Below are 24,219 nucleotides of genomic sequence, written 5' to 3'. Positions count from 1 at the left end.
GAATGCTTTGTACTTAATCCTCAGTTTTGCTGTGAGTTAAAACTGCTCTTAAAAAGTTAAAGCTATTTTGAAAAGGGTTAGGAAATAAACTATTGGTAAATGTGATGGGGACTAGGAAGAGGGCACAAATAAACACTGGGAATAATTCATAATTACAGATGGGAAAAATATTTCAAAGTTATAACTGAATACTGTATGCTACTTTTACCAATATATTTGAAAGCTTAGAAATGGAAATTACTTAAATTGCTCCATAAGAAGTAGAAAAATAACCACGGAAGAATGTAGTAAATATACCAAAAGATCCCTCTACTTCTCCAAAAAACACTACATGATTTTATGGTCAAGTTCTATCTAATAAACCATCAAGGAACTGCCAGTTTCTATTGAAAATTATTTCAGAACACAGAAAAAGATAGGACATTATTAATTCCTGTTAGCCAAATCAGAATAACCCTTGTTACAAAATTTGACAAAGACAGCATAGGAAAGCTGTCTTTATTATGAACATAGCTGTTGAATTCATAAATAAAATAACAGTTAAATTGGAAGAGTTAATGGTCTAGTAGGATTTCTCTTAGGAATGCAAAAAACAGGTCACATCGGGCTCTGTGCTGACAGCTCAGAGCCTGGAGCCTGTTTCAGATTCTGTGTCTCCCTCTCTCTCTGCCCCTCCCCCGTTCATGCTCTGTCTCTCTCTGTCCCAAAAATAAATAAAAACGTTGAAAAAAAAATTAAAAAAAAAAAAAAAAAAAAGAAGAGGGGCAGAGAGAGAGAATCCCAAGTTTCTACACGGTCAGTGCAGAGCCCAGTGCGGGGCTCGAACCCATAAACTGTGAGATCGTGACCTGAGCCAAAATCAAGAGTTAGATGCTCAACTGACTGAGCCACCCAGATGCCCCAACGCTCATTTGTATGAAAACATTTATTTAAAAAAAGGAAGAGAAATTTTTGTCGACCGTATCATCTATTTATGAAATCCCAAAGAATCAACTGATAAACTATTAAAGCACATTAGAATCCCTGAGAACTTTAAAAAACACCAATGCCTAGGCCCCTTTCCATGCCTTCTCCTTCACCTTCCCTTAATACCCTTGGAAAGTGAAAAGAAATCCAGAATGTAAGGAAATACAGTTTCATTGACACTGTGCACCTTCCTGTCTTTGAGTATAAAAATGAAGATGGCTTGTATGTCAATCTTGTAACAATTTAGGTTCCCCAGAATCATAGGTTAGACAATATGGCCGATAATTTTGTTACATAGCATTAAAAAAAATCTTGCTTCCCGCTTAGTAACACAGAATATATTCAAGTATCTTTTCTATTCATTTTGACATACTTAAAGATAAATCTTATCCTAGTCGAAATTGTGAAGTACTTTAAATTCTGTCCTCTCTGTTGTCATTCTTCATTTCCATATACCAAACATCCCAATTTTTTGTTTGTTTATTCATTAGGGAGCCCTAGTCCTTGCCCTGGAGGAGGATCTTATGGTCTAGTGAGAGCCATAGAGGTATAAATAGATGGTTGCCAATAATTCTTCTTATTTTGCTCCCAGATGTCTAGTCCATGGTTTAAACAAATTTGTCCTGACCCTAAAAACAAGTGATTTATTCCTTTTAAAAATACATTTTGGTAAAGGTGAGGAAGGGCTAATGGAGAAGGGACGATTTATATTTTTTGGTGTCATCTTTTATCTCTCATAGCAGCTTTCCAGACCTTTGCCATTTTCTTTCTTACCCAGCCTTCTGCATTTTTACTCTGTAGATTAATTTCTCTTCTGTTACATAAATAGAATTTTTTCTGTTCACTAGATTTCTTCCTATGCTTCTCCAGATAAAGCAGAACAGCAAATCAGAGAATCAGAAGTGCAGCAACAACTATATCTGCTCTTCTACTTCTTTAGAAGGCTAACCTTTCCATCTGGGCTTTGATTTTATCATAATTTTTGTGGGATGTTGCTTCCATTATTTCATCTGTCATATCTTGAGCCTTTTCCATTCCTGTTATCATTGAGGGTTTTTAGTTGTAAACAAACTTGAAGAGAATAAGTGAAAACAACATTAAAGATTGCGAATCCTCCATGAAGGCTGTGCATCCAGGAAGTGTCCAAATCACAGCATCAAACTGTTTTAGTGAACATGCTGTTGCCATTGGACACAGGCGTCACAGCTCATATCATCATATTGGGCATGTGATATCGCAATTCATATTTCTGCTCTTTCAGCCTCTGAAAGCTGGATATATCCTTATCCTTTTGAAAGAATGAATTCTTCATTGAGTCTTCTTCAGGCACTATGCTTTTTGTAAACTATAGGTTACCCAGCTTCTGGTAGGCATGAATCCTTTAGCAGGAGAGACTATGAAAATGAGTTGGTTTTTTTCCCTTTCTTTTTATGACCAGGCTTTTTTTGTTTTAGATTTTTAAAATTATTGTTACTTTTGAAATATAATTTAAATACAATGTTATGTTAGTTTCAGGTGTATAGCATAGTGATTCAATAATTGTATACATTACTCAGTGTTTATTATGATAATGTCACCATATAATGTTATTACCATATTGTTGACTGTATTCCCTGTTGCTGTACTTTTTATCTCTGTGATTTACTTGTTCTATAACTAGAAGTTTGTACCTCTTAATCCCCTTCACCTATTTTGCCCATTCTCCCCACCTGCCTCCCCTGACAAGACATTTAAAAAGGCAGCTTCTGTTTGCCTTTGTTATTTTCTCTTTATTTCTGTATCTTTATTTCTATTCTCATATTACACTTTAGTAGTACACAACTTTTAAAATGTCACCAAATTCATTTTTGTGTTGACTCAACCTTGCATCTGTTTCCTTTGTCTGACATGGGGCTTCTGTGGATGTCTACGTAGGCTTTTAGCTGTAAAGCCCTAGGGAGCACTTTGGGAATTGTACTGTCGTTGGCCCATGCCTGACATGCCTTTCTCTTTATCCTTTTTCCTAATTGTTCTTTAAAACCCAACTTTGGGGCGCCTGGGTGGCGCAGTCGGTTAAGCGTCCGACTTCAGCCAGGTCACGATCTCGCGGTTCGTGAGTTCAAGCCCCGCGTCGGGCTCTGGGCTGATGGCTCAGAGTCTGGAGCCTGTTTCCGATTCTGTGTCTCCCTCTCTCTCTGCCCCTCCCCCGTTCATGCTCTGTCTCTCTCTGTCCCAAAAATAAATAAATGTTGAAAAAAAATATTAAAAAAAAAAAACCAACTTAAACTTTACTTCTAAGATGACTTCTTTTCTCAAAAAATTAATCACTTCTTCTGTTGCATTTTTAAATGTATTTGATTTAATATTTCAACACTTCCATTAGAGTTGTTTGGGCATAAAAACTATCTTATTCGTCTTTCATTGCTAGTGCATAACAGAACTCCTAATCTGTAGTCAGTATTTAGTAAATATTGTAATTCAACCATTTGTAGGTTTTATTTTTTGTAATATGTATGTAATTTCTGAAAATTATGACATGCATGTAAATCAGATATTAGTATGTCAGGAGCTAGAGACATAACCCCCAAGTCAAACTCCTTTAGAGTTGATAACAAATACAAAATCAGGATCTCCTCTATAAGGTGTGTGTTAATGAGTTAACTGGCATTTTTGAGGAGAGGGGAAGTACAGGTGGTCTTTGACTTACTACTTTTAATGGGCAGGTGTAATCAAAGAATCTTGAAGACTGATTTCAGTGCAGACTACGTAGCAAATAACATTCTGGTTTTCATTCTGAAGGATTAACACCATTTAGTGAATAGGTACTAGAACCAGCACTTGTATGTTTATTATGATGGTATGGAACTTTCCTTATTAGCTGCATCACTAATGATACATTGTTTCACAGTTAACTTTTGGGATGTGAAAATAAATTTGGTTTATCAGAAAGCAGGCTTTTGTGATGGCGTTCTTCACTCTTCTATATTATAGTGATTTTTTACTATTTAAACAGTTTAAGTGTTATTGCGGAGCATGTATGGAAAGAGGCAAATGTACCATCTTGCTATATACTATAGTGGTTAATGGGATCTCTGCTCTACCATCTCCTAGCTGAATGAACTTGGAGCAATTTCCTCCATTAGTGACTTCACCTGAAGTTACTGTGTTGTCCCTGTCTTGCTACTTATCTTACTACTTCATACATTTCAAGAATGTTTTTGAACATCAGTTGAGTAGGAGACATTGAATGATGAAGAGCATCAAAGAGCAGTGTGTCATACACCATTTTTTACCCTTAAGGTACTTAGAGATAATGTTTTAAGGGAATACATAAAAGGTTATTTCTCGCTCAGGTAGGAAAGGATTTATTGATGAGGTGTCATTTGATTGGACTTGGGAGGGCAGGTGACATGGGAACCTGGACATGAATTTGGCCTTTTATTCCTATTAAGTGGAAAGCTTTGAAGGTTGTTTTATGGAGAAATGTGATAAAAGGGCATTAGTGCAGGAAAAAAATTGGTGATAATATGAGCTGATTATCCATCAGCAGGATGACCCATTGGAAAACTATTTTAATATTCTAAGTAAAAGGGAAATGTTGGCTTGACTTAGGATGGTGATGGTTAATTGAATGCAAAGTATAGATGGAAGAGATGTTCAGGAGGAGTTTTAACTGTGACAGAGAATATACAAGGCTCTAGGAAACTTCTGGTAATTTGGACCATTCTATCTACTAAATACAATAGAGAAATCTGTATGATATTGGAACATCTTAAAAGTTAAGAAAATCAGGGGCACCTGGGTGGCGCAGTCGGTTAAGCGTCCGACTTCAGCCAGATCACGATCTCGCAGTCTGGGAGTTTGAGCCCCACGTCAGGCTCTGGGCTGATGGCTCGGAGCCTGGAGCCTGTTTCCAATTCTGTGTCTCCCTCTCTCTCTGCCCCTCCCCCGTTCATGCTCTGTCTCTCTCTGTCCCCAAAATAAATAAACGTTGAAAAAAAAAAATTTAAAAAAATAAAAATAAAAAAAAATTAAGAAAATCAAAAAATAAATTTAAAAAACAAAAATCAAACAAATCAAAAAATTAGTAAAATAGGAATAAGAGAATATGGAAATCTAGAGAGATGAGCCAAGCATTTCAGTCTGCTTTGCCCTGGAAGTATGTTCTGATCTAGAAGAGGTAGCTGAGAGACTGAGCTGTGATTTTTGTTGGCCCCTTTGCTTGGGGAGAGGGGGGAAGTAGGGAAAATGTTAGAGTCTTAGGCCCACTTAGGCAGGAGGATAAGGTAGGGGCACTTGGGTGGCTCATTCGGTTGAGCATCTGACTCTTGATTTCTCCTTAGGTCATGCTCTCACAGTTTGTGGGTTTGAGCCCCATGAGAGGCTCTGTACTGACAGTGCAGAGCTTGCTTGAGATTCTTTGCCTCTGCCCCTCCCCTGCGTGTGTTCTCTCTCTCTCTCTCTCTCTCTCTCTCTCTCTCTGTCTCTCAAAATAAATAAGTAAACTGAAAACAAAAAAAAAGAATTTCTGGAAGAATGAGGATTAGGTAAACCAGCTCTTCTGAAGATTGAAGATAATATTCATGTCATCTGGGTGGTCCAGACAACTTTAAGCCTTGAATATGGATTAAGTTGGTCCTAGACTATTAATGTATCCAGGCACTTGACAGAAGCAAATATAAGTCTTTTCTGGGGAAAGAACATTAAGCTCTCAAGCTATAACAAAATAAGCAAAATTCACTCAGTGAATTAATTTTAACAGTACATTGGACAAAGCTAACGAGAGGTTTAGTTTGCTAAAAGATCAAACCACTATCTAAATTAAGTACATACACTAAAAGATGGAAAATACAGAAGGAAAGTTAAGAAACATAGAGGATATAATGAGAAGATCTCATTTAGTTTTAGGAGAGAATGGCCCAGAGGCAATATATGAAGATATAATGGCTGATAATTTTCCAGATTGGTAAAAGAAAAACATGCCACAGAATTTAAGAAACCTAACAGTTCCCATGCATAATAAATAATATTTAATTGAGTCTAAGATATTTTAACGTGTTTGAAATTTGAATACATCTTTCAATTGACGGCACTTTACAGTCCAACAATATTGAAATATTGACTTATGTGAAGAATTTCCCCTCATCACTTTCTGGTAAGATCACAAAATTTCAGCACCAAAACATTTTAGATTTCATGAAATATGGTAAAAAATCCATATTTTGGGTGGGGGGAAATGCACGTTTTAAAACATCATAGTACAACTATAGAAACAACAGCAAAAATAGATAATCATAAAAGCAATAAGATACAAGGAAGATTACTTTCAAAAAGCAAAGATTTGTGTATGTATAATGTATATAGAGAAAAAATATAGAAAGCATACATTATGTATTTTTTTTTATTTTTTTTTTAATGTTTATTATTTTTGAGAGAGAGACAGAGACAGAGAGCAAGCAGGGGAGGGGCAGAGAGAGAGGGAGACACAGAATCGGAAGCAGGCTCCAGGCTCCAAGCCATCAGCCCAGAGCCCGACGTGGGGCTCGAACTCATGGACGGCGAGATCGTGACCTGAGCCGAAGGCAGCCGCTCAACCGACTGAGCCACCCAGGCACCCCTATTATGTATTCTTTTAGAGGACAGCTGACTTCTTAACAGCAACAGTGGAAGTGATAGTAAGATGGATACCTCAGTATGTTGAAAGATAGTAAATGCCAATTTAGAATACTGTGTTCATGGAAAATATTTTCATAAACAGTACTATCTTTTAATTAATATAAACCTTTATGTTGTAACTAGCCTTTGTATTTTTTTAAGTCAACATTTTAAGTTCTGTCAATGTTGAAGTTTTGAATATTAATAATTGTTATTTAATCAACTGTTTGAATATTAAGGGAAAAAATTGGGGAATGCAGCCTAAGTTGTGCTCAAGAGTAGAGTGTATAACCTTAAATGCATATATAAGGAAAGCAGTGAACTAAGCTTTCATATCGAGTCTCAAGTAATGAGCTAGATGTATCAAGATAGAAAACAAGCAACATAATAAATTTAGAGAAATTACAAGAAGAAATAACAGAGAGCAGAATTTAATAAAATAGAAAAGAAACCTATAGTAAAGGGGATCAAACCAAAAGATTAAAAAAAAAAACTGACAACATTGACACCTTGTTGAGATTAATGAAGAAAAAGGCACAAATAACTAATATCAGAAATGAAAAAGAATGTCCCTTTAGAGTGTGCCTGGGTGGTTCAGTTGGTTAAGAGTCCAACTTCGGCTCAGGTCATGATCTCCTGGTTCATGAGCTTGAGCCCCGTGTTAGGCTCTCTGCTGTCAGTGCAGAGCTCACTTCGGATCCTCTGTCTCCCTCTCTCTCTGCCCTTACCCCATTTGCATGCTCGCTCTCGCTAGCGTGCGCGCTCTCTCTCTCTCTCTCTCTCTCTCTCTCAAAAGTAAACATTAAAAAAATGTCACTTTGAATCCTGCAGATATTTAAAAGTAATTATAACCTCATAAGATAACTGTGTCAATATTTGAAATTTTACTGAAAGGGATAAATGCTTAGAAATGTCAGTTTACTGAAATTGACATAAGAAATAAATAGAAAACCTATATGGGCTATCACTATAAACTGAAATTTTCTGTGGAGAAAAGTAAGTCCAGATAGATACATTTGGAAGTTCTGCCAACATTAAATGAAATAGTAACTCCAACTTTATATTCTCTAACCTTGTATTCTTCTAGAAAACAAAATGAGGATTACCCACCTTCTTAAGGCTGTCACAACCTTGATTCCAAAACCCAAAGAAATATTACTTGCCAGTTTCTCTCATTTACATAGATGCAAAAAATAAAACCCCAAATATTTGCAAATTGAATTCAGCAGTACATAAAAAGGAAATAACCCAGCCTTGCCAACTCCAGTTGATCCCAGGAATCCTAGGTTGGTTTAACCTGGAACAATTCAATATGGTCACTTGAACAAATTTTAATGGGAAAAAAACAGTCTCAATAGATGCAAAGGAGCAGTTGCTAAAAATCAGTGTAATCATTCATGATCTTATTTATTTATTTTTAAAGCTCATTTATTTTGAGAGAGGGGGCAGAGAGAGAGGGAGAGAATCCCAAGCAGGCTTGGTGCTGCCAGCTCAGAGCCCAGCACCAGGCTTGATCTCACAAACCATGAGATCATGAACTGAGCTGAAATCAGGAGTCAGACACTTAACTGACTGAGCCACTCAGGCACCCCTCATTCTTGATTTAAAAAAAGAAGCCATTAGCAAACTAGGCACAAAAGAGAACTTTCTTAATGTAGTAAATCTGTAAACATACCTGTTGAGATATCATAGTTCATGCTGAAATGTTGAAAAGATTTCCCTTTCAGATAGAGTTTAAGACATGAATATGTATTATTTTCACTTCTGTTCTACATAATACTGAAGAAGATTCTAGCCAGTAGTATAAAAAAAGTATCACAGTTGTAAAGGAGATGATAAACAGTTCATATTCACTGATGATATGAGTTGCATATATAGCAAATCCAAAGGAATCTACAGATAAGTTGTTAAATGATTTTAGAAAGATGGTAAAAATAAATTTTATTATTTTTTTCTCTTAGTATTTACACACATATCTTTGACCCAGTAATTCCACTCCCGGGTATATACCCAATAGAAAGAAATATGCACATCTAAATTGAAAGTCATAACTGTGCTCATAGCAGCATTATTCATAACAACTCCTACCTACAAACAATGCAAATGCCTATAGATACATGGATAATTAGGGTATATTTATATAATAACTATTCAACAATGAATTCAAAAATAAATGAATTAGAGCTACAAGTGACTGTATAGATGAATCTTAAAAACCATCATCTTGAAGGACGCCTGGGTGGCTCAGTCAGTTGAATGATTTCGGCTGATTTCGGCTCTCAGGCCATGATCCCAGGGTTGTGGTATCAAGCCCTGCATCAGGCTCTATACTGAGAGTGGAGCCTTCTTAAGATTCTCTCTCTCTCACTCTTTCTTTCTAAAATTAAAAATATATATAACACAAAACTATCATATTAAGTGAAAGGAAAACCTCTAAATACTTATTTCCTATATGAATTTGTTTATATGCAATTCAAAAACCAGCAAATCTAGGCCATATTGTTTAAGGATGTATATTTAGGCAGTAAAACTATAAAGAAAAACAGGATAATGATTACCTCTCGGTGAAGAGGAGTTTGTTAATGAGAAGGAATGTTTGGAGTGTTTATGAAGTATTTGCATTATTCTAGTTCTTGTCCTGGGTTGTGGTCTTTGCATTATAAGTTTGTAAGCTGCTCATGGATATTTATGCACTTTTCTAGAATTGTGTTATCTCACAATAAAAATAATTTTAAAACACACGCACATAGGAAAAAGAACAACCTTAAAAGGGAAGGTCCAGTTTGTTTTTGGATTGTTTTAGGATTAATAGTACCTTTGGTTACCTACAAGTAAATCAACATATTTCCAAGACAGTTTTCTCAACTGCTTTCCTAGGCTCTACTGTCATGTCTGTCCTAAACTTAACTTAGACCATGTGAACTTACTTTATCAACCTCCACTACCTTTGTGGTTCTTACCACATCAAAGCTATACTGACTTTTAAAAACCTTCCATACTTTTCACTCTATTCTAATTTTTTTTTTAATGTTTATTTATTTTTGAGACAGAGAGAGACAGAGCATGAATGGGGAGGGTCAGAGAGAGGGAGACACAGAATCTGAAGCAGGCTCCAGGCTCTGAACTGTCAGCACAGAGCCCGATGCGGGGCTTGAACTCATGGACCGTGATATCATGACCTGAGCTGAAGTCGGATGCTTAACCGACTGAGTCACCCAGGCGCCCCTCACTCTATTCTATATGTCTGTACTTATTCGTCTACACTCTGTTAGGTTGCCTTTGACTGTTCAGGACCCAGTCTCCTCAAGAGCTATATTATATACAGATTCAGAGAGCATCAATAATATTTCATTCTGAGGTTGTGCTCACAGGCATTGTGTATAATTCTGTACATCACATACAATTTATATGATGCCCTTAGGATCCCCTTAATCTCTGAATTCTTAACACATTTACTGTTAAGTAATTTTAACTTCTTGAAGTTAGTTGCTATTTTCTATACTTTCCTAGCATTCTCCTCCCACCTCTTGTATACTTAGCATATCAGATTGAAGTAACTATCTATATTTTTCCTTCAGAGCCATTAACACTACCACAAACCAGCACAGTTCCTAATATAGTTGCTTAGTATGTAAAGGAACTATGTAACAATGGATATTACATATATACTGTCTTGTATATTGTTTTTCCTTTTTTTTAATGTTTATTTTTGGGAGAGAACACAGCGTGAGCAGAGGAGGGGCAGAGAGAGAGCAGGAAACACAGAATCCGAAGCAGGCTCCAGGCTCTGAACTGGCAGCACAGAGCCCAACATGGGGCTTGAACTCACAAACTGCCAGATCATGACTTGAGCCAAAGCACATGTAACCTACTGAGCCACCCAGGCACCCTATTGTTTTGTATTTGGATGACTTACTTTTAGTGTTAGCATAGCTAGATCTTATATTTATTTTCTATTTGTTTTTAAAGGTTTTATTTTTTATAAATGTTTTTATTTTTGAGAGAGCTAGTGGGCAGGGGTAGAGAGAGGGAGACAGAGGATCCAAAGCGGGCCCTGCGCTGACAGCAGAGAGCCTGAATTGGGGCTTAAACTCACAAACCATGAGATCATGACCAGAGCCAAATTCGGATGCTTAACTGACTGAGCCACCTAGGCTCCCCTTAAAGATTTTATTTTTTTAATGTATGTTTATTTTTGAGAGCGAGCGAGCAAGCAAACAAGCAGGGGAGGAGGAGGAGAGAGAGAAGACGACACAGAATCCTAAGATGGCTCCAGGCTCTGACCTATCAGCACAGGGCCCAGCCCAGGGCCCCAACACAGGGCTTGAACCCATGAACCGTGAGATCATGACTGAGCCAAAGTCGAACGCTTAACCAACTGAGCCACCCAGGCACCCCTAAAGATTTTATTTTTAAGTAATCTCTACACCCAGTGTGGGGCTCAAACTCACAACCCTGAGATTAAGAGTTGCATGCTCTTCTGACTGAGCCAGTCAGGCGCCCTGCATAGTTGGATTTTAAATATACTTTTTTGTTCTAGAGGCTCTCAACATTTACAGCCTGAGGACTTCGCATTAAATATATTGAAACATTGTGAGCAAAATTATAAAATGATATCATTCAAAATGTTTTGTATATATTTTTTTTTAATTTTTTTTTTCAATGTTTATTTATTTTTGGGACAGAGAGAGAGCATGAACGGGGGAGGGGTAGAGAGAGAGGGAGACACAGAATCGGAAACAGGCTCCAGGCTCCGAGCCATCAGCCCAGAGCCTGACGCGGGGCTCGAACTCACGGACCGCGAGATCGTGATCTGGCTGAAGTCGGACGCTTAACCGACTGCACCACCCAGGCGCCCCTGTATATATTTTTTATATTTCTCTTTAATTGGAATCAGATCCACTATTGCATGAATCACAAGTAATTTATTTCATTTTATCTAAGTTGTGCTGCTCATGTGTAGCAGGAGGAAAGCACCACTGAGTAGAGAAGAGGCTGTAGACACTTCCCTTGCATGCACATATTTGGACAGAGGTCACAGAAGCCACTGTCTTTGTTTTCTCAGAAGTAAAAAATAGTTAAAAAAAAATAATGGTTCTTGTCATTTTGGGGGCCATAGTCTCTTTTGAGAAAATAATAAAAGCTTTGCAACTTTTCCTCCGGTGGAGGGGTACAGCGAATAAACGTGTAAATCAGTTATAAAGTTTTGGATACTGTAACATTCTTGAAGTTCCAGAGGCTTTAGGTTAGAAGAATTTGGTAAATTGAAATACTCCTAATTGAGCCAGAGAATGTGGACAGCTACCTGTGAAGGGAATAATCATTACCTTCTTAAAATGTCAGGCATAGTTTCAGATCTACCTTAAAAGTTCATATGAGAGTGAGGCATATGGCAGGCTTAGTAGAGCATGTGACTCTTGATCTTTGGGTCATGAGTTTAAGCCCCTCACCGAATTTAGATTTTACTTAAAAATAAAATCTAAGAAAAAAATAAATCATGTGAGAACAAAATTTTATTCTTCATAACAGTCTTTAGATTAGCAAAATGTTGTTGATAGTTAAAGCTGGATGATGGGTATGTGGGAGTTCAATTTACTCTTCTTTTTTGACTTTTGTATATTTAAATTTTTCTGTAATAAGTGGAGATGGGAGCCTTTGGGGAAGATGGCATAGATTATTGTGTTTCTGTTACAATTGTGCGAATTTAAGACTAGAGTTATTGTACATCTGTTTCACTGAAGTTCGTTTCTTAATATACTTGCTTTCATCATGGGTCAGAACCAGAAAGCATAAAGGATGAGGGAACAAATGGCAGAAAGTTTCTCAAAAATTATGCAGTAATATAAAGAAGAATGAAACCTTGCCATTTGCAACAATATGGTTAGAGCTCTAGAGAGTATTATGCTAAGCAAAGTAAGTCAGTCAGAGAAAGACAATTAATGTATGATTTTACTCATCTAAGGAATTAAGAAATAAAACAAAGAAGCAAAGGGAAAAAAAGAGAGGCAAACCGCAAAATGACTTAACTACATAGAACAAACTGGTGGTTTCCAGAGGGGAGGTGAGGCAGGTACGGGTTAAATAGGAGATGGGGATTAAGGAGTACGCTTGTGATGAACACCAAGTGATGTTTGGAATTGTTGAATCACTATACTGTACACCTGAAACTAATACTACACTGTATGTTGACTAACTGGAATTTAAATAAAAAATGAGATTTTTGTACTGCAACTTATTTAGTAGCTTCTTTGTCAGAGTGGTTTTTTTGTTGAGCAGTAAGCAAGCTCAGGATCATGCTGTTTTTTTTTTTTGTTTTTTTTTTTTTTTTGTTAGGGTGTTTTTCCCCAGTGGGAGAACAGTCTTTGAAGTCTCAAAAAGTATTTAAAAAAAATACATGACCAGTATGTTTATTCCGCTTTAAACCACATGTAACACATTAATATTACAATGAGAACGAAACTTATTTTTAGATTAGCAGAAAAAAACCCACAAAACTGAAAAAGAATTTTAATTAATGATTATTTTTGAGAGAGAGTGAGCACACATGTGCATGCATGTGAGCAGGGGAGGGGCTGGGGCATGGTATGACAGAGGATCTGAAATGGTCTCTGTGCTGACAGAACCATGAGACTCATGAACTGTGAGATCGTGAACTGAGCCAAAGTTGGATGCTTAACTGACTGAGCCACCCATGCACCCCAATCACAAAACTTTTTTTTTTTTTTTTGAGAGAAAGAGTGCAGGAACAAGTAGGGGAGGGGCAGAGAGAGAGGGAGACACAGAATCTGAAGCAGGCTTCAGGCTCTGAGTTGTCAGCGCAGAGCCTGATGCGGGGGCTCAAACTCACGAACCATGAGATCGTGACCTGAGCTGAAGTTGGACACTTAATCAACTGAGCCACCCAGGCACCCCACATGACAAAACTGTTAAAGCAAGTTCTTATAGACATGTATAAGTCCTCATTAGATTTGTTTTCTTATGAGGGCCAAAAGATTTTCTATTCTTCAGTCCATCCCTTTCTATCCCTAAGTTTTAGTTTTTTACCTAGTAGAGGTTCATAATGTGTGCCAGTCATCTTATGTTCCGATTTTAGTCCTTCTTTTGAAAGAATACCTTTAAAAACCACATTCTACTCTAAGAGCCCTTTTTTAAATTTAAATTTTTATCAAAGTAACACATCTACAGTTAAGTGAGAAGTGTTTGCTTCAATATTTCTTAATAGCATGTCTATAGTACCATACTGTACTGCATCTACTGGTTTCTTTCTATGGAATATGAGTTTCTGAAACTAATGTCTATATGTGGGAAAGCCGCCTCTCCTAGTCTATTTACTGTGGTTCAGTTTTACTGTTCTAAGACTCCTTTCCATGCCCAACGATTATTTTTGCTTTCCATTAATATGATAACAGTTCTTATCCATCCATATGATTTAAACAAACTTAAGCTATTCCTTTGCTCCTTTGACCTTTTGTCTAAGTATACTTTTTCTAAAATTGGAAAACTGACACCATTAGAAGCAGGTTAATGGGACCCAAAGAATAGTTGAAATTGTAATTCCTAGAAGAGATGTTGGTGTCACAGACCTTTTTTGCTTTATGAGAACTATAGTTAATTAAGGTACAGAGTAATTGTGACTGTTCTGTCGCCTTTTGAAATTGAAGTCTGGTACCCATAAAATGCCACGTGAAAATATTGAAGCAAAATGATTTGGTTATTTAGAAGTAAAAGTGTGTCTATATGCATATTTATACATGGATGGATATATATATATATAATGTATTTGTGTACATTATCATATATGTGTGTACTTTTGTTCCCTCTCAGACTTAACAGCAATAAGATAATTGACTTGTTATAAATATGTATTGGAAGCATTAAAAAAACCTGTAAGGAGGATTGAACTTTAACAGCCTAAAAATATGCAATAGAAAAGCCCACTGTATAACTTTAAATTAACCTTTTTGCTTTTCTGATTCTGTTGTGAAAATAAGTTCTTCTTCAACAGTGGTCTATTTATGAAATGTGCAGCTGTAGGGGCTTTTAAATATAAACCCCTAATGGCAAAATTAAATATTGAAATGGTAAACAATGATGCCGCCATCATTGAAAATTCAAAAAGCAACAATTTCCAGCTATGTACCCTATCATGTCTCCTCTCCCCACAATCAGACATAGTTCTTAGGCTGTAACTGTTAGCACCTTGAAATTTAATTTGAAATTTAATTTAATTCAAATTGTTTGCTATATTTCTGTCTAGAAGTCAAGTAAAATGAAAAATTTAAGATCTAGGTATTCTGTCTGGAAAGTTGGCTAATTAAGTGCCAATTTGCTTAACTATATTTCTGTAAAAACAATGAACAGAAAGAATCCTAGAGAGAAAAGAGGATTTAAAAATCTCTGCTGAGAAACCTCTCCAGTTGCCCTTCTAACAATCTTAATCTGGAGAAATCTAGGCCATGTGAGAGAGAAGGTGGGGATACTCTTAATTGTGCTCTTCCTGACCGAGGAGGGCCTGCACCAGAGGAAAAACCACACGGCTATTCTTATTTTTATTTTCACTTCCATTCTTATTTTCATCACATGAATGGTTTTCTCAAAAGGGTGGGTGGCAGGAGTTGCAGGAAAAGAGGGAAGCAATGTCCTAGGATAAGCTTTGCAGCTGTTTGGTAAAGTCATTGAAGCAGACAGAAATACGTGTTAACTGATTAAACAAGATACCTGAGCTGCAGTACTTCACCCTGAATCAGTCAGTCTCTTTTCATTTTGGCCTGTTTTACATGAGGGAAGATGTATGTAAAAGCTGGCATACTAGCAATAGTGACCAGGTAAATGGGAGTTAAGAATACACCCATACTCTTGAGCACGTAGTCCTTAATAAAACAATAAAACAATCAAAATTAGAAAGAAGAAGCAGGATGCCTCGGTGGCTCAGTCGGTTAAATGTGTGACTTTGGCTCAGGTCATGATCTCACGGTTCGTGAGTTCGAGCCCCACATCAGGTGTCCATACTGACAGCCCAGAGCCTGGAGCCTGCTTCAGATTCTGTCTCTCCCTCTCTCTCTCTGCCCCTCCCCCACTTGCGCTCTATCTCTCGCTCTCAAAAATAAATAAACATTAAAAAAAATTTAAGGGGCGCCTGGGTGGCTCAGTTGGTTGAGCGTCTGACTTTGTCTCAGATCATGAACTTACTGTTGGTGAGTTCAGGCCCCACATTGGGATCTGTGCTGACAGCTCAGAGCCTGGAGGTTGATTCACATTCTGTGTTTCTCTCTCTCTCTCTCTCTCTCTCTCTCTCTCTCTCTGCCCTTCCCCCATTCATGATCTGTCTGTGTTAAAAATAAATAAAGATTTAAAAAAATTTTTTTAATTAAAAAGAAGCTTCTCTGTTCTCTTAAGGAAATTAAAATACACATAGACTCTGTGAGATGAAGGATCAAAGATGAATTGATAAAACAAGATAAAAAGGAAGCTGAGGAAAGTAAGAAAAAAAGGACACGTAATAATCCCGCAGAACTTGAAATCACATTGGGAACAGCAAGAAACAGAGCAGACACTATGGCAAATAGAGCTACATACGACAGGAAAAGGACAAAGAAGGAATTAGCAGATGGTAGACAGGAGGACAAATTAACAAAGACTGGGTACAAATCCACCAGGACACAGTCTTTTAAATTTTTTTAACGTTTTATTTATTTTTGAGACAGAGCGAGACAGAGCATGAACGGGGGAGGGGCAGAGAGAGGGGGAGACACAGAATGGAAGCAGGCTCCAGGCTCTGAGCCATCAGCCCAGAGCCCGACGCGGGGCTCGAACTCACGGACCGTGAGATCGTGACCTGAGCTGAAGTCGGACGCTCAACCGACTGAGCCACCCAGGCGCCCCAAGGACACAGTCTTAATAACTAAAAAGAATCTTGAAGTAATTGAGGCCTAAATGGCATTTCAAAAAAAAACAAAACAAAACAAAAACAAACCTGAAAGCTAAGATAAAGCCCATAGAACGAATAGATTTCAAGAAAGAAGAAAGAAAACAAAATTACATATATGCTAGGTGAAAAAGGATTTGAGTTATAAAATGAGAAAAATTATTTTGACCACGGACTTTGATAACAGCAGGTATCAGAGGGAAATGGATATTGTCAATATAAAGCATATTGGGAGATGGGGGGCAGATTTTGGCCAAAGTGAGCATTTGAGTTATGTGTAAGTAATTAGGTAATCAGGTTAACAATCAGGTTAAGGAACAAAAAAACAGTTTTTATTATCTTGAAAGAAAAGTTATATAATATAAAAATAATGTAATTAGTGAAACAATTACATAAAATGATAATCAACTAGGAAAAGCTCCAGGAATTTCCAAACAAAACCCCAGAGGGTTACGTGTCAGGTCATATTAACGACACTCAATATATTTAAAGTTGACAACTGAAGAAATAGGCTTGGTGTGCCCCTAGATGGCTCAGTCGATTGAGCATCCCGACTCTTGATTTTGGTTTAGGTCATAATCCCAGGTTTGTGGGATTGGGCTCCGCGTTGGGTTCCGTGCTGGCAGTGTGCAGCCCACTTGGGAATTTCTCCCTCTCCCTCTGCACCTCCCCTGCTTGCACACACACACACACACCTCGCTCTCTTAAAAAGAAAAAAGAGGGGCGCCTGGGTGGCGCAGTCGGTTAAGCGTCCGACTTCAGCCAGGTCACGATCTCGCGGTCCGTGAGTTCGAGCCCCGCGTCGGGCTCTGGGCTGATGGCTCAGAGCCTGGAGCCTGTTTCCGATTCTGTGTCTCCCTCTCTCTCTGCCCCTCCCCCGTTCATGCTCTGTCTCTCTCTGTCCCAAAAATAAACGTTGAAAAAAAAAATTTAAAAAAAAAAATATGTTCAGCCTCACTGATAAAGAAATGTAAGTTAAGTCTAGATATTTCTCTCCCTATCAGATGGGCCAAGGTTTTAAAGTAGAATTACTTATGTGGAACATCTAACTGTCCCCTAGTATAAGGCTGGTTACAGACACGTCTGTGTATGCAGAGATTGCTGTTTAGAATGATCACCAAAGTGTTAGGAGTTAGTCATTTCATGTAGTCAAGTTTGGATGGCAGAAGTTTGTCTCTTAATGTGAGCATGAATATTTTTTCTGACAATGTGTTTAATTGGTTTACCTGTTCATATTTAGTGTTAGCTTTATATGCTTTCTGCTTTTGAGATAAAACTTGATATCTTAGGTTTTCTCAGAAGTAATTAGTAGGAAAGCATTTTATTTTCTGCTCTATATATTTTGATTAGCTAAATCATCATTAACAGCTTTAACTTTATATGAGTTCCCCTTTTATAATGTATGGACATTTTGATTAATAATTTGATCATTTTATTGAAGCATACTGTAGTCAAAGTATTTATAAAAAGATATTTATCAGTCTAAGGAGAGTGATTTGTTCTCATTTGAGTGATTTCCTGGATTTACTTTCCATAGCAAGTGCTTTGACACAAAGCTTGAACAAGCCCTGCATTTAAAAAAATGGAAATCTCTTTTGAGTATCACTTATTTTTTAACTTGAGAGACTCCTGTTTGTATGTAAAGAACACTGTAGTTATTGACACCTAGGCTTTATAAGCTAAAAAGTAATTGACCAGATTTTTCATTAGTTATATTGATTTACAGATTGCAATTTTTTTGTATCTATTGCTTGTTCCTTTAGAGTATTAAGATATTTTGGGAGGCCAGCAACCATGTCTCATCTGGATTAATGGGAAATACTGTGCTAAGTATTTGCCACTGTCTTCTGTTAAGAAATCTGCAGGGGCGCCTGGGTGGCTCAGTCGGTTAAGCGTCTGACTTCGGCTCAGGTCATGATCTCACAGTTCGTGGGTTCGAGCCCCGCGTCAGGCTCTGTGCTGACAGCTCAGAGCCTGGAGCCTGCTTCGGATTCTGTGTCTCCCTCTCTCTCTGCCCCTCCCCTGCTCATGCTCTGTCTCTCTCTGTCTCAAAAATAAATAAACATTAAAAAAAAAAAAAGAAATCTGCAGTTCACTTGAAGCTCTATAAATCATACTTGGCATTCTGTGCTCTTGATACTAGATGGTGAGCTACTTAGGTATACTTAGAAACCTGTTGAAACCTGTATGAAAGGCTAATATATAGATTATTTGATATAAAAACATTTTAAGGTATAGTTTTTTGTTTCCTCCTTCCACCCCTTTGCTAGTTAGTTAAAAATTACTTTAAGAGAATAATTAGAAAGCAAATATATTTTGTAGAATGAGACACATGTAAATGATTTGTGGGGTAAGATATGCTTTGCAGATAGTTTACTTGCTAATATATTTAAGTTGGTGTAACTAAAATTATTAATAAAATTACTTGTATAAAATACAACCTAGCCTTTTAAAAATACCACTACTCTTTATAAGGTACCATCAGAGATAGTAACAACTTTCATTCTTAAGTTTTACTTGTAGTACTATTAAAATAGTAATAGCCTAACCTTCCAGGATAATAACAAAGACCAAAACAGCAACAAAGCTCAAACTGCTTTCATATATATATGAATTTTTTTTTTTTTTTTTTTGCTACAGTTTGTAGCCATATACCTCATTTCCTCTGAGCAAAAAAAGGTTATGATTTGGGTTTATTTTAATTCAGTTCATTTCTGTTCCCTATAGAAAATCAGGTTTTTTGAGAGCTCTAACAGTGTGCTATTGCTGGGCTCTCATCCTTTCTGTTTAAATAATGCAGGTACTTTGATGGAAACCTGGAGAAGCTCTTTGCTGAGTGTCATGTAATTAATCCAAGTAAAAAGTCTCGAACACGCCAGATGAATACAAGGTCATCAGCACAGGATATGCCTTGTCAGATCTGCTACTTGAACTACCCTAACTCGGTGAGTATCTGGTAGTTTAAGGCCAGCACTGACTCTTAGTTTCAGAGGGTAAATCAACTTTCATTATTTAAACAAAGGGAGATCTGGGAGTTTGGGATTGTATTGTAGTAAAACAGTAACCTATCAGAATATTAAGGATAAAGGAAAGGAAGAAGAAGAATAGAGCTTGTTCTTTCCCCTTCCTTCCCTGTTTGCTTTTTAAGCAGCAACTTGTCCAGGTTGTCATTACATACCTAAATCTATTCTGAGTTCATTTTACTATCATGGGAGAATTGTTCAATAGGTGGGCAGTGAATAGAATAATTTTTCATCCAAAATAAAACAGATTTAAAACTAACATTTAAAAATATCCAAAACACTTATAAAATATCTTTAATAGCATTTTACTATGGAGCTTTCAGGATTTTTCATAACCAAAGATTTTCACTTATGCAGATCCATTCTAATGGAGATTCTTAAATATAGCAAGTGGTAACAGAGTTGGAGCAGACACTAGGACCAATTAATTGATGTTTCTCTTCAGTAAAAGTATCCCTCTTAAAACCTATTGAATTTAGGTGATTTACTTTGGCATGTCTAGTAAAGAATTTTAGGCTTAAACATAATCTTTGTATGAAGTCCTTACTTTATTAGTAACCATAGAAAAATAATATTTGTGGCATAAATGTAGTTAGTCTCTTGGAATTCACCTCTAAGATGTTTTAAGATATCTAAGAAATAATTTAATTCTATAAAAATAACTACCTTATTCAAACTCTTCCTAATAATTACTATATACAAAGTCTTTGTCAACAGTATTACATATTTTAACATATTGAAGGTTTTTCATTGTTTTCCTCTGAGGTTTCTATGTATCTCTGTAGAGGCCCATTTGAAGGGAACTAATTTGTGCACATGTACAAGTGCTTAGAAAAGAGGTTTTAAAAGAAAGTAATTAAGTACTCTTAGAGAAATAGAACAGAATGGAAATAATTTCGTAGGTAAGGTGTTGAGTTGAATTTCCAAGTTCTCAAGTTAGATCATAGCTCTAATGCTAACTATTTGACTTTACATAGTAAATTATTAAATCTCACTGGGTTGGAGTTCTTTTTATCTTTCAAATGAGTTGGATAAGATATTTTTTCAAGTCTCTACTATTCTGAGGATTGTATAATTTCCTTCTTTAAATCACAATCTTAATTTGAGCATTTAAAAAAACAAACAACATTAATATTAAAAATACATTAAATTCATGTTTTGACCATTTTATTATTGGTCTCTAACAGATTCTCTTTACCAGTTGACATTTGTATGGTTCATAAAAGTTTCTGTGAAATAATACTGAAACCCAAGGAATTTGTCCCAGATCATTCAGGGTTTCCTTATTTCCTGGCATTTCTCTTCCTGCTCTGTATAACCAGATCTTCTGTAGTTTAAATCTTAAATATAATTTGAGTACTGAAACTAGCTGCTTACAAATATCCCCTATAACTTTCTCAGTGTCCTTGGTATTGTCTAACTGTCTCAACAAATTAGAATAAAAACCATGACTGGAGATTTGCATAGTAAATTTTGCTTACACTTGTAACTAGAAGGCCTGCTATTTACTTACTCATTTTTTTCAACACACGAGGCACTATTCTAAGTGTTAGAAACACAATGGAGAATCAAGGCATAATGCCTGCCTCATGTAATTTTTAGGTTAGCTAGATGGAAAAGTAAAATGACATATTCAGAAAGAATGGTAACCACTTTAGTAGGACATGATACTGTGGGAACATGTTGAAGAGAGACACCTAACCCAGTTTTAGATAAGGGAGAATTGCCCACTGAAATTGACCTCTGAAATAACCTCTGGAAGTGTGATAGTTAGGTGAGCCATCAAAATGTGGCAATACAGAAGCCAAAGGAAGAGAATGTACTTGTAGGAAACATTGCTAAAATCTTCAGAGAAAAGAATTGAAGAGTGACTTTGGAATTAACAACATGAAGTTTACTGATGATACTGGAAAGTTAAATTTAAGTGTTGTGGTAGGATGGAAAACCATACTGCATGACCTGAAGAGTCATTGATTTGAAGGTGGGGAAGGAAGTAGAGGCAATAAATATGAACAAATTGCTCTTTAAAGGAAGTCTGGCTACGGAAGTGATAGGACAAAAAAACAAACCGCAACATGGTTTGGAAAGTAAGTTAAAGATTGTTATGGAAACTGTGCCAAGCGTTATGAAAAATACAGTGTAATAAAACTAGGACTTTTTTTTTCCATAATATTTAGACTAATATATAAAGATAATTTTAACCTTTTCAGTTTTGCAAGTAAATGTCACCTGAGACTCCATTAAAGCTTTAATTGGATGATTTTTTTTTTTTTACCTCTGTTGTACAACTCCCATGTTTCAATTTCCACTGCTGTCTTCAAACACTGATACTTGCCTTTTATTTAGTATATTTCTTCAATACCTTTATCCTTCCAGAAAGCAACTTTAGCTTTATAGTGCCATATGCAAACAAATTTTTTAAACAAATGCTTTGGTTGCGTAGGTTATAGCAGTTTGGAGTAACCATTGTGGGTGATCTCTCCTTTAAAAACGGTTTCCAGAGACTCACAGGCACTTTAAAATTCATAAATGCCCCCAACCCCTTGTGTTGGGGCCAATTCAGGGGTTTCTTAGCCCTGGCAACATTCACTTTATAATAATGTTGCTTTGGAGGCGCCTGGGTGGCGCAGTCGGTTAAGCGTCCGACTTCAGCCAGGTCACGATCTCGCGGTCCGTGAGTTCGAGCCCCGCGTCGGGCTCTGGGCTGATGGCTCAGAGCCTGGAGCCTGTTTCCGATTCTGTGTCTCCCTCTCTCTCTGCCCCTCCCCCGTTCATGCTATGTCTCTCTCTGTCCCAAAAATAAATAAACGTTGAAAAAAAAAATTTAAAAAAAAATAATAATGTTGCTTTGAATTAGAGCATAAGATCTATCTTTATTAACTCTCCCACTCTACTAGGAAGTATACTTTGAGCTATGATATCTCATTTTTAAGTAAATAATTTGTATATTCTAAGAATCAGATATGTTAAAGGTAATTTTGAAGATTATAAGGATAGTCCACTCTCTCATCCCTTACCCCCTCACTCTGAATCTTTGTGCTGGGAACACTGAAAACATCTGATCTAAGTCCAACCCTGTATTCCTTTTTAACTGATTCCATTTTATAGATGAGGGAACTGATGCCCTGATTATTCAGTTTTTGTAAACATAATGGCTTTAACTTTAGAGATTATTTGTCCAACTTCTGATGGAGGAAAGATAATTCTTAATGTACTTACTGCTTTTTGACATTAGTTGCCAAGTATGTAAAATGGCAGGGATAAATAAACCCTTTAAGAGTGTTTAATCTTTCAGTTCTTTTTTAAGGGACCATTAATTTGTTTTACATAATATTTCATGTGTATTTAGTGTATTCTGAGTCAGATTTATTTATGATATACACAGGGATAAGTTTGATAAGATCCCTTGAGTCAGGGAAAGGTTGAGGGACCCAAGTAGATAATAAGCACGAGATAGTAAAGGAATAGAGATACGTGAAAGTAGGAGGAGGGAAAGGGAAATGCAACAGAATGATGATACTCAGATATATCCATAATGATGACACTGCTCTTGAGCACAGTAAATGCGTTTATGCCACAGGTTAGTTTTTGTTTTATCTTTAGACGTGTGTGTGATTTATTTTCTAATTTATCTTGTTTAGCATTGTTTAGCATCTAATTAAAATGTTTAGTATCTAATAAAAAAAATATATTGAAAAGAAGCCTTTAAAGAATAAAAAGCTTTCTTTATATCTTATAATGATCCCTGGTCCAGAAGTTTCAAAGGTAGAGATGTTACTTGCAGTGATCACTTAGTAACCATTGTGACCTTCAGTCTCTCATTCTCAAGGATTCTTATTTGAAAAAAGAAAACATATGAGGATGCATGTGTGTTTTTAAGTTATGAATATAACATTTTAGAGTTGTTGATCTTTTACTCTGCTATATTTGTCCTTTATAGAATGCTCCTTCTCATTGTAGCCTTGAAAATCATATGCTCTCCATTAGTGATCAGGCAACAAATTAGCGCCAGATCTCCTTTAGCAGTGGGGAGTAATGAGAATAGATTCTTTTGTTTGTTTCCAGATTTTTTTTTTTTAATGTATGAGAATACTGATTTCCAAAATATTTACCTTCACTTCCTCTGTGAATGAGTCAGAATAATTGTCAGTCAGAATAGCACTGTATTTTAAACTGGGTAAATATTTTCTGTCTTTTAGGACACTGATAGATTTTTTTTTCCCCCATGTCTGCTTCTGGGCATTCTTTATATAGTTGATACGCCATAGTGTAGAATTTTGCATCTTGACTATTGGTATCTTATGTCATAAGCAACATCAGAAATTTCATGAGCACTTTTCAAATAACAGCTAATTAGAAAATGGAATGGAATTCAAAATATTATGTGAGCCACAAAAAGAATAAAAGAGCTAGAAGTAAACTTGGCAAGAAATGTGAAAGCTCTCTTATGAAGAAAACTTGAAATACTAACAGAGATAAAAAGATGACTTGAGTGTCTGGAAAAATAGAATAATAGTAAAATATTGAGAAAAAAATAACAACTAGATTGATGGGGACAGGGAGGAACTAGTCCTACCTAATATAAGAATAGTCAGTGCAGTGGAACAAGATAGAGTCAAATATGTGTGAGAATTTGGTGTATTATAAAAGGGGGCATTTCAAATCAGGTGG

The 24,219-nt window shown here is 36.5% G+C and overlaps 1 protein-coding gene across 1 annotated transcript in view; it reads left to right on the top strand.

The window, feature by feature from the left end:
• ARIH1 (ariadne RBR E3 ubiquitin protein ligase 1) overlaps positions 1-24,219 on the top strand; it is a 122,763-nt gene that overhangs the window by 53,626 nt on the left and 44,918 nt on the right. Inside the window, exon 3 of the mRNA XM_043555074.1 lies at positions 19,326-19,470. Within this exon, the coding sequence (XP_043411009.1) occupies positions 19,326-19,470 (145 nt within the window). The remainder of the gene's footprint in view (positions 1-19,325; positions 19,471-24,219) is intronic.

Source organism: Prionailurus bengalensis, chromosome B3, assembly GCF_016509475.1.
Source record: "Prionailurus bengalensis isolate Pbe53 chromosome B3, Fcat_Pben_1.1_paternal_pri, whole genome shotgun sequence".
NCBI lineage: Eukaryota > Metazoa > Chordata > Mammalia > Carnivora > Felidae > Prionailurus > Prionailurus bengalensis.
This window is presented reverse-complemented; position numbering and strand designations above follow the sequence as displayed.